This window comes from Chiloscyllium plagiosum, chromosome 5, assembly GCF_004010195.1.
Source record: "Chiloscyllium plagiosum isolate BGI_BamShark_2017 chromosome 5, ASM401019v2, whole genome shotgun sequence".
Lineage (NCBI taxonomy): Eukaryota > Metazoa > Chordata > Chondrichthyes > Orectolobiformes > Hemiscylliidae > Chiloscyllium > Chiloscyllium plagiosum.
Genome location: NC_057714.1, coordinates 24,446,033 through 24,457,653, shown reverse-complemented (window position 1 = coordinate 24,457,653; position 11,621 = coordinate 24,446,033). Strand labels below are relative to the sequence as shown.

Below are 11,621 nucleotides of genomic sequence, written 5' to 3'. Positions count from 1 at the left end.
GATCTATCCTGTCTATACTTGACATATGCTTCCTTCTTTTTCTTAACCAAACCCTCAATTTCTTTAGTCATCCAGCATTCCCTATACCTACCAGCCTTCCCTTTCACCCTGACAGGAATATACTTTCTCTGGACTCTTGTTATCTCATTTCTGAAGGCTTCCCATTTTCCAGCCGTCCCTTTACCTGTGAACATCTGCCTCCAATCAGCTTTCGAAAGTTCTTGCCTAATACTGTCAATTATTTTGAATTGTTTTTCATTGTTAGATGGAATTGTCGGAGTCAGCATTGTGGAGGTGACCAGTGTTCAGATCTCCACAGAACTTCAGCAGAACTCCATGGTGAATTTTGTTGTCACATGTAAGGGCAGGTGAGTATGTACTTTATAAGAAATAGAAGCTAGAGTAAGTCATTGGGGGCCATGGTGCCTACTGTATCATTCAGTAAAATCATGGTTGGTGTTCTACAGCAATTTTGTATTGCTGCCTGATTCCCATATCTTTTCCCATATCTATGGTGTCCAAAGATCTTAAATCAATCTCAGCCTTGAATATGGTCAACAAATGAGCATTCCCAACCCTCTGAGGGATACAAAATATTCACAACTGTCTAAGTAAAAAAAAATTCAAATTAACTCCAGGTGCCTTTTTCCAAGAGCACTGACTCAGCAAAAAGTTGCTTTTAGATTGTTTTGCAGCTTTCCTTTCCAAGGATGAATGTGTGTCTGACCATGAGTGATTGGATTTGGACCAGAGCATTCCATGTTCACAAGGCCAGGTTTGCTCAGCAGATGAGTGGATTTTCAGAGTAGAAACCAAGAAGTTTATTACATAGATTTCTAACTCCAAACAAAATACCTCTCTTTGAAAGATCCTCACCTAGAAGCTAGTCTACTTGAACTGGCTCCCAGCTGTTGAGGAGTACTCCACAGCTGGCTAAGGGCTCAGGTAGGAAACATGCAACTGCTGGTATTGATGAGGGAGGGGAGGGGGGTACTTTATTTGAGGGAGGGAAGAGAGGAGATACTGAGGCCCTGACTGTTATTTTCAAATCCTCTCTGGCCACAGGTAAGGTCCTAGAGGACTGAAGGTTTGCTAAAAAAAAACATGAGGAAGGGATAGACTAGGTAATCACAGGCCAGTCAGTCTAACCTATGTGGAGGTGAAATTATTAGAAAAATTCTGAGGGATAGAATATATCTGCATTTGAAGAGACACAGTTTAATGAGGAACCTGTACTGTTCATACACCAGATTCTGACTGAGCAGAACTTCTACTTTATAAAGACTTGCAGGTGTGGGTAGAGAATCCAGCTGCTTAGGTAATATTGTCGAACCTTACCTCAGAATCACAGAAGTATTATGTTGCAGAAGGAGTCATTTTAGCATGTCATGTCTGTAGCAACTTTCTGAGTAAATATTTTACTCCGTGTCATTCTCCTACCTTTTCCCCATTTAGATAGATGCAATAATTTGCAGTATTTTCTTGTTCAATGTTCTGGTCTACTTTTATGGAATTGCAGCCCAGATCTCAGCTATAACCTGACTTCTGTGTTTTTCCCTTGCAGTATACCTACTGACGTTTGCACTATAATTGGCGACAGTTCATGCATGATGCTGCAAAACATGATCTGTGACCCTGTTGAGGCTGTTGATACATGTTATTTGACCCTTCATAGACGCTTCAATGAATCTGGCATCTACTGCGTCAACATCACATTGAGCGATAATACCAGTTTAGCTGTGGCTAGTACTCTGGTATCAATTGAAGGTAAGCACTTATTTTCAATGACTAGACTTCTTTAAGTAATAACTACACAAGGTTCATTTGTATTGTAGCTTCCCTGCTATTTAAGAATACAGTAAATTAACTAATCCACAGAAATTATGGTTTAAGATCTGAATTTGTATTTCTTTCACTTTGGTGAGCAGAAACACGTACTAACCACAGTCTCTTCAGTTCCTTATTCCACCATTCAGATGGACCACGACATACAGTAACTCATCTACCCACCTTTGATTCATATCCTTGATAACGTTGCCTAGTAAAAATTTACCAACCTCCGATCATGAAAATTTCCAATGACACAGCATCTACAGCCTTTTGGAAGAAGAAAATTCAAAATTTCCACTCTTTTGTATAAAATTATTTTAACACTTCAGTTGATTTAAAAAAAAATAAACTTCAATTAGATCAATCTTATAAACTGAAAGGAATGCAAGTTAAGCTTATGCACCTTTTTCTCAAAAATTAATTTCTTATAATTCTGTTGAATTTGAACTGTACACTATTCAAATGCCAACATACCCTTCCTAAATTGTGGTGCTCAAAACTGAGCACTATACTCCAGATAAGATCTGACCAAAACTCTGCTCAATAGAAATAAACTTTCCTCCCTTCAGCATTCCAATACTCGGTAAATGCCAACATGTTCTAACTATTTTAATTACTTTTTGAACGTGCACAAGCATTACATTATCCATAGCTGAACACCCAATCCACTTTCCTCCTCCACAGTTTCTAGTCTCTTGCCATTAAGAACATATTCCAATTTTTTTGCATTTGAACTGAATGGTTTCACATTCCCTCCCTAGGCATATAGGGTTGAATTTTCTCTACCTGCCTAGAGATGTTAGAGGGGTGGGTAGAGGAATTTAATTGGGTGGCACATGACAGGTTAATGTTTTGCTGTTAGGCTGTCAGACCCTTTCGCCTTCCTGTTTTGCAAAAATTTGCATTTCATAAATACTCATTAGCATCCCAGCCCAGTAGAAGTATGTTCACAAACAAAAACCAACATTGTTGGAAAAACTTAGCAGGTCTGGCAGCATCTATGGAGAGAAATTAGGGTTAATGTTTCAAGTGAGGTTCGGAGTTCTGAGGAAGGGTTTCTCTCTACAGATGCTGCCAGATCTGCTGAGCATTTCCAGCAATTTCTGTTTCTCTTTCAGATTTGCAGCATCCGCAGTTCATTTGAGTTTTTTTACAATAGAATTATGTTCATAGCCACAATTTTCCTGGCAAAAATGGAAACGTGTTCCCAAACTCAACGTCTACTGACGAGTAGATTCTTTCCTTAAAGCTTTGATGAATAAAAACATGTTATAGTTACTCCACTACTTCATAACTAAGGTGTTTCTTTGTGCAATCACTTACAGTATTAAAAAGCCAGCAATGTGAAGCCTTTTCCCATTGATCAGCACAAGAAGTCTCAGTACTATGTAGCCTGACTATTTGTTATTAAACGCTTTAAGTGTTAGGAATGAAACCTGACCAGGCCAACAAGCCTGCCCAAGTGAAGCAACCACATAGTCTGATGACAGAAATCTGATTGGGGTATGCAAGTGGGCTGAACTCAAAAGGCTTTCTCTTGTGCTTGTGCCTTCATCCCAGGCAGGTCTTTGATGAGAAGCTATCAGATCACATTCTCCTAGTTGTAAAGATGAGTCAGTGACTTTATGTTGTATGAGATGCTGAGTGTTGTAGCTTCTTTTATGTTTTAAGTGTGAACCCTAGAAGATGAATGAGTGGGAATACCACTGTGGTGCAAGTAGTAGACATACAGTTGGTGCAAATAAGTGACAATGATGGTACAAGAAACATCTTGGCTGTGACAGTCCTGGGCTGTGTCAACCTTACTATGTGAATTCACACTTCTAGGGGCTTGAAGCTTTAAGTAGACAGTGGTGTATACCCTGTCAGAGCGAGCACATCATTCATCATCTTGTGACACTGAGACCAGCTTCTTCTGGACCACCCACACATGCTGACCAAAACAGCCAAGCTGCCTTCATCGGTTGGAATGGTTTCTTGTTGCCATCCATAGAGCAAAGAGGTTCTCTTCTTTGGACAGTCTTCAGGAGAACTTCTAGGGAGGTGTTACTAAAATATAGTGCTACTTTTTGCCTATTCTTTGACATTTCTAGGGGTGAATAGGGGTGAAGCGCAGAAGCTGACTGATGCTTCTTGGTTGCAGAGGGTGAATTGTTGATCTGATATCTTTTAAATATAGTGCCTGGATTTTGGAACTTGCAACGTCCTGGTGGACTTCAGAGATTTTTGCCTATAAAATTTGGTGTTTTACTCAAGCATGAATATATAATGAGCTGAACAACATAATTACATTAGAAAACCAAACCTGTCTCAAGTGGAAGCCCTTCCCACACTTTCATACAGTTTCACAAAAAAGAAAATTTCACCTATAGAGGTAGGAACAGGCGTTGAATCATTCAACCTCGCATCTACTCTACCATTCACTTAGATCATGGTTGATCATTTGTCTCAACATCACTTTCCCACACTATCCCCATGTTCCTTGATGTCACATGTATCCAGAAATCTATTGAATTTGTCTTGAATATGCTCAATAATTGAGCATCCACACCCATACCCCACTGCAGTAGAGAATTCCATAGATCAAGGCTGCTCTGATCAGCCACTTTCCTGACTTATCCCATAATCCTAGATTTCCTCAATGACTACAAATTTGCCTATCTCAACCTTGCCTATCCAATCCACGCTCGACAGCCCTCTGCAGTAAAAGATTCCACAGATGCACCACCCTGAGAGAAAAAGTCCTACTCATCTCTTTCTAAAATGGGCAACTTCTTACTTTGAGATTATGCCTTCTAATCCTAGACTCTCCCACAAGGGAAAATAACATCATTGTGTCAACCCTGTTAAACCCCTTTATGAATCATAACCCCTTCTCATTCTTCTAAACTCCAACCAATACAATACTCAACCTTTCCTCATTTGAAAATCCCTACAGACCCAGGTTCAACCTAGTAAACCTCCTCTGGACTGCCTCCAAAGCCAGTGTATCATTCCTTAGATAAAGGGACCAAACTTGTCAAAGTATTCTTTCTGTGTTCTGACCAATATCTTGTATAGTTTCAACAAAATCTCCCTATGTTATATTCCAGTCCTTTTGAAAGAAAGGCCAACATTGCATTTGCCTTCCTTGTTATCCAATGAAATTGGACGCTCGTTTTTTCATAATATGTTAGGAGCACCATATCTGTTTGTGCTGTTGCTTTCTGTAGCCTAACCAATTTGAATGATATCAAACTCTTCTTTTCTTCCTGCCAAAGTGCACAAACTTACATTTTCCCACATTATATTCAATCTGCCAATTTTTCCCCAATCACTTAACTTGTTTAAAAGCAAATCACTTAACTTGTTTATATCACTCAGTAGACTTCTTGTTCCCTATGTCCATATCCAACTTGAGTATCTAACTGTTCAATTCCCCATGTTACCCTCTCAGTCCTAGGCATATTGTGTCAACAAGCCAAGTATAGTCATGCACTATTGCACCATCAAAACCAGAGTATTGTTGACTGATGACTCTTCTCCCATATTATCCCTTTTCCCTCCATACCATTATCATTTCCTCCCACTATATGCTAATGCACCCCCCCTTGACAATTGTCACCCCCTTTGCATCCCAGCAAGCTGTGTCCAATCCCCTCAATTGAATTCCTCACCATCTCTTTCACGTCAGTGACCCTCGTTAAGATTTCCCCTAGACATCTAGCAAATGAATTCTCAGGACTGACTGTGGTCCACCCCGTGACCGACTTGGATGGTCATCCCTGGCTGATGTCTAGTCCTCTGACTAACCTATGTGCAGCTCCCTGACTGACCTCCTGTGAGTCCCCGGACTGGATCCTCTGACTGAAGGGTACCTTTCCTTGACTGAGGACCACTCTCTTTAGACGTTGAGATATTGCCATTTGATTGAAGCACATGCCATGTGTTTGGTGTGTATGTCGCTGGCACATAGTGCAGCTGTGAGACTAGTGTCACATGATACCATAAAGTAACATGTCCACCCCCTTGACTGATGACTGCTGACAACCTTGAGAAGCTGTCTGGCTTAGTATCTGCAATAAAAAGCGAAACAAGAAGTACTTTGGGCATTTGGGAAAATGCAGACAGACAAGGCAAAGTAGAGATGCTGTGAGCATCTAAACAGGTGCAAAGTGAGTGAATACAAAGAGAGCAAGTGAGAATCCTTGAGATGTTATCTGGTTAAATCTATGATATTGGTATCTATCTGTGTGTAAAGTGTCCTGGCAGCAGCGTTCCAATGAAAAGTGCTGGTGCACTCCAAAATGCAGCATGGAAGTGCAGAACCATTATACAAGTGGATCAGAGATGTGTCATGAGAGTGTGGTGAGGCTGGTACATGTCTAATACCAATATCTGTGGCAGGGGATGCATGTGGCCACTGCTCATGGCGTGTGCACTGAGAAGTTGTGGACTGGTGTTCAAGATGGATGTCCTTATGAGCAAGTGGCAAAGTGGAGTTGGCAGGTAACTACTGTGATTTTCATGTCAGGACAATGTCAGGAATTGTCGCTATTTAGTTTCAATCTGGCAGGTATGCTCCGTATGCAAATAGGCCTTTTCCCACTCACTAGCGAGAATCTCATCTTGTTGTTCAACACATGGTTGAAAAATAAGACTTTTTTCCTCCCGATGTCAAGATCCTTGCTGACCATCTCACAATTGTCCCAATGTTCTCAACTTTGTCGATGTTTTTTAGTGCCTGGGTAGGTTATTAACCATACCCTTTAAAAATTCTAACCATCGTCCTCCACTAATCTTCCTTCTTAAATAGTGGGGTTACATTTACTATTTTGCAGTTTGCAGAAACCTTTCCAGAAGATACAGAATTTTGAAAGAAAACCAACCGATGCATCAAGTATCGCTGTCGCTAGCTTGCTTAACACTCTGAGGATGTTGGAACAAATTACGGCAGATGCTGGAATCTGTACTGAAAACCACAAATCCTGGAGATCACCGTGGGTCAGACAGCATCCATGGGGAGAGATCAAGCTAATGTTTCAAGTCAAATTCCCATAACTTCCCCCGTCTGTATTTTGTAGGGATCATTCCCTCTGGGACAACCTAATCCATTTCACAACCAACAACAACACACCCCTCTCCACGGCACCTTGTTATGTAAATACAGAAGGTGCAACACCTGCCTCTTCACCTCCTCCCTGCTCACCATCCAAGGACTGAAACAGTCTTTCCAGGTGAAGCAGCATTTCACCTGTACCTCCTCCAATCTTGTGTACTGTTTTTGCTGCACACAATATGGTCTACCAAACACAGAAGAAAGGAAGGCAGAGAGGTATTGAGATGTAGAGAGATAATTTGAGAGTTTGGGTCTTGGGCGAAGCAACCATTAATGGTGGAGCAATTACGATTGGAACACACAAGAGACCAGAATTAGAGGAGCACAGACATCTTGGGAGATTTTGAGGTTGGAGGAGATAAAACTAGGGAGGGGCAAGACTATGGGGATTTAAAAACAAGAATGAAAACCTAAATTAAGACATTGCTTAACAGGGAGTCAGGTTAGGTCTATGAGTCCAGAGGTGATGGGAAAGGAATTGGCTGTGAGTTGAGATTTGGGCAGATGACCCATATATGGAGGGGTACAGTGTAGAAGACCACTCAGGAATGTGTTGGAATATTTTAGTATAAAAGCAATAAAAAACATGTAAGAGAGTTTCATCAGCAGATAAACTGAGACAGGGTGAAGTTGGATGATGTTATGAAGGTGGAAATAGATAGTCTTAGAGATGAAACAGTATGAAGTGGGAAGCTCATCTCTTAATTATTGTGACACCAAGGGTATGAACTGACTTCATCTCAGAGTCGCTAGGGAGAAGGATGGAGTGGACCGATCCACTCTTACAGGAATCCAAACATTGCTTTCTGGTTAAATATCCCAGCTTTCAATTTGTTTTACTTTGCTTTACCACTTTGCCTAGATGATGATGATCATTGATATCTGAGTCTTATATATGCCTTGTTCTCTAAAAAGAGATTTTATTTGATGACTCAATTTTGAATTACTTGCAGGTTCCAGCAGTAATACAGGCCTGCATGGTGTCTTAATACTTGGCATTTGCCTGGTGATTCTTATTATTGGTGCTGCCTTTTTCCTATACAAGTAAGTTTTGAGTGATCATCAGAAAAAGAAGCATAAAAATAACTGATTTTTAAAAATCTGAATGCATTTAATACAAGCCATTTATAGGGAAAATATACTAAGAAGTTGTAATAACATTGAATTCCTTTCCTTTTCACATGACGTAAGTCTTAAATTCCTTCTGATCAATTCCAAAATGTAACTGGGATTAATTTTCAGTTGTGTGACTTGAAAGTAGAGCAAAACTTTGTTACACTGAAATTTTTCTTCATTTTATTCGATGAATTAAATTCCAGTAGGAAATTCCATGGCCAAAAGTTCTACTGTATCTACCCCACCTCAAGTATTTGTGCCTGGTTGGAAAGATTTTGGGTTTTCTTGGGAATTCTGCTCTGTCTATATTTTAAATACTGTTGCTGGATGTGAGATGGTATGAATCTCAATTAGGCACAATACATAGCCCCAAAACTTTTCAGGCTAAAATAAATAATTCCTGTAGGGGATCAGTTATCTTCTGGGAGAGTTTTCTAATAGAAGCCGTAATGCTGAAAGGTCTCTTTTTGTTTGGAATTGGCTGGATCTCTTTTCCCTGTTGTGAGATATAATTGCACACCTTTGGAGCAGGTGAGACTTGTACCTGTATCTCCCAGTCCAGGGCTAGGGATACTACCACTGCAGGACAAGAGAGCTCTGGTTCAACTTTATTGATGCTAATGCCTAATTTTGATTACATTGAGCTCAATTTAGGAAGATTCTACAATGAGCAGGTGATTAGCCTGGCCAGGTGACTACCCAGACCCTGAAACCAAATATCAATTCAAATATGTTTTTAGAAAACATATTCTCTGATTCTAGAAAGTTCTTGCTTCAGGAATTTCTTTCACAAAGGGAGCATGCAGACAAAGCCTTTAATAGAGTCCATTCAGTAACCTCTATGTCCAGCACTTGAAGTTTTAATATCCTCATGCAAAGAAGCTTAGAGAAATAAGGTGGAACTATGCTTAATATGTCATACATTTCCTTGTTGTGTAACATGATGTAGTCAGGAAATTTCACCTAATTATGAAATATAAGGCAGAAGTCCCTCAGGAGCGATATGAGTCTTGAAAATGAATAAAATGTATGTAACTATCTAAGTATTGAAAATCTTTAAAGGAGGCTGTATGAGGTTATTTTTAAAACATGTTTCTAAGAATGTAATTTATGATAATGAATAGAAATAAATGGTTGGGAGATATTCCAATCTTCCACATTATGGATTGCAACAATTCATACTTAAGTTTTATATTTTACAAATTCATAAAATACATTGTACATGTTTTTGGCAGCAGTTGAAGCAGGAACTACAATCAATTTGATTCATTAAGGATGTGAAACTTACTTTGCAGGCGTTACAAAGAATATACACCAATTGTTAGACGATTGAATGACAGAAATAAACAACTGGTGGTGAATAATGGTGATGCCACTGTGTACTTCAATAACCTGAGAAACAAACTCTTCCTTGTGAATGATGAGAAGAGCCCATTACTGAAGAAACCTGGAGTCATTTAATCAGAGATACTCATCTAACCAGACGTGTGCTCCAGGAACAGTCAACTTTCTGTCTGAATACTTGTGTTGCTTCTGCAAATCTTGAATATAGAAATATTATATTATACTGCTTAGCTCCTCTTTACAAGTGGATTACAATATAAATTACTTGAAATCCAGCTCTCCTTCACAGTGCTTGAGGGTATAAGTCTATATGTATTTATAAACGTTATAAGCAACTGCAAATGTTGGAGATAAACTTTTTAAATGCCATTCTAAAGTTCATTCTATTCACTACAAGCGAAGGGTCTGTTTCCATGCTGTACATCTCTATGACTCTCATGAGATGGTACAGTGATGGCAAAATGGCAGTACCTGGATGCACATACTGGATTTCTATTGACACCAACATGTTTCAGTTAAGAATCTATACAAAAGGGATGTTCACAGAGACCCTTCTAGAAGTGCTAGCTTTTGAGTTTCTGCACATTTGCTTAGATATGATAGTCATAAAATTAACTTTTCTACTTGTATCTCTCAGACTTGTGTCAAAAGTCTTTAAAACAGATAATGTCAAATAAACTATTGTAATGATGAATTATAAAAAACAAAAACTGGCCTTATTTTTGTCTTTTATCAGTTTGAAATTGGGAAGAATGTCTGGAATTGACTTGTGCAAAAATTAGCCAAAAAATCCACAACGTTTATTTATCAGTGATTTTGCCCTCTTGTCTGAGTCTATAGATTAGGTTGTATCCAATAAAAGCAAAATACTCAAGATGCTGTAAATCTGAAACAAACACAGAGCATGCTGAAGAAACTCGTCACAACTTTGAGTCCAGTAAGATTCTTCAGTTGTGAAGAAGTCACACAAGACTTGATACATTAATGCCATTTTTCTCTGTCCACAAATGCTGCCAAACTTGCTGACTTTCTCCCAACATTCTCTGTATAGGTTATATCCAGGTTTTGAAGTGAAGGCCACCATTATCCATCCTAATTTCTTGCTGCATTTGTCTGCTAATTTATAGTGACTCATATACAAGACGGAATTAGCGAGTTTTGAGAAGATTTGTAGCTCAGCTTGACGTTCTGCATGTAGGTTTGCTTGCTGAGCTGGAAGGTTCGTTTTCAGGTGTTTCGTCACCATACCAGGTAACATCTTCTGTAAGCCTCCAAATGAAGAACTAGTGGTATAGCCTGCTTTCCACTGATATGTTTGAGTTTCCTTGGGTTCATGGTGATATTTTAGGTCCAGTGACCCTTCTTCAGAACCATGCTGAAGAAAGGTCACTTCTGAAGGGTCACTGGACCCAAAATGTTAATGCTAATTTCTCTCCACAGATGCTGCCAGACCTCCTGAGATTTTCTAGAAATGTCAGTTTTTTCTTCAGATTTCCAGTATCTGCAGTTCTTTTGGTTTCTGGTTAGTTGAAAGTGTTACCATCAAGGCAAGAGGGTGAATTGGATTCCTTCTTTTCATCCTCCCCAGTTAGCAAGGGTTTAAGTTTGTTTTAGATTGTAGCTACATCTTTTCCTATATTAAAGTGCAGTACATTGTTTTCACCAGAGACAATAAAGAGGCAATTACATGGTTAATTTGAGTGAAAGGCACAGCAATTTCATTACCTGCCTACCCCAAGAATGTAATAAACACATCAAGCAAATGGCCTCAGTGAAATCACATGGGTCTCACACAAAAAACAACAGCTACAAAGTTGAAATGGGATAGTACGCAGTTTAAAGAAATTTAGTGTTTTTGAGATGGTGTGAACTTGTACTGAATGGTTTCATCTAGTGGCTGAAGTTGGTCAGTATAGGAGTTGCAAGGTCATTGTAACTGGCTATCTCTAACATCTGATTAATTTTTAAAAATTCAAGATGTGGAGGAGCTGGTGTGAGACTGGGGTGGACGAAGTTAAAAATCACACAACACCAGGTTATAGTTCATTTGGAAGCACTAGCTTTCGGAGCACTGCTCCTTCATCAGATGGCTGTGAGGTCCTAATAAAGGAGCAGTGCTCCGAAAGCTAGTGCTTTCAAATAAACCTATGGGACTTTAAGCTGGTGTTGTGATTTTTTAACTGAAAAATTCAAGGGAGTACATTTTTTGGATGTTGTATAAGCTACATATTGG

At 39.3% G+C, this 11,621-nt stretch overlaps 1 protein-coding gene across 1 annotated transcript in view; it reads left to right on the top strand.

Moving 5' to 3' along the window:
* Nucleotides 1–10,097, top strand: part of gpnmb (glycoprotein (transmembrane) nmb) — a 42,109-nt gene extending 32,012 nt beyond the window's left edge. The window contains exons 8-11 of the mRNA XM_043689752.1: nucleotides 266–368; nucleotides 1,565–1,767; nucleotides 7,882–7,972; nucleotides 9,340–10,097. Coding sequence (XP_043545687.1) covers nucleotides 266–368; nucleotides 1,565–1,767; nucleotides 7,882–7,972; nucleotides 9,340–9,505 — 563 coding nt within the window. The 3' untranslated portion in view covers nucleotides 9,506–10,097. The remainder of the gene's footprint in view (nucleotides 1–265; nucleotides 369–1,564; nucleotides 1,768–7,881; nucleotides 7,973–9,339) is intronic.
* Nucleotides 10,098–11,621: the final 1,524 nt, after the last annotated feature.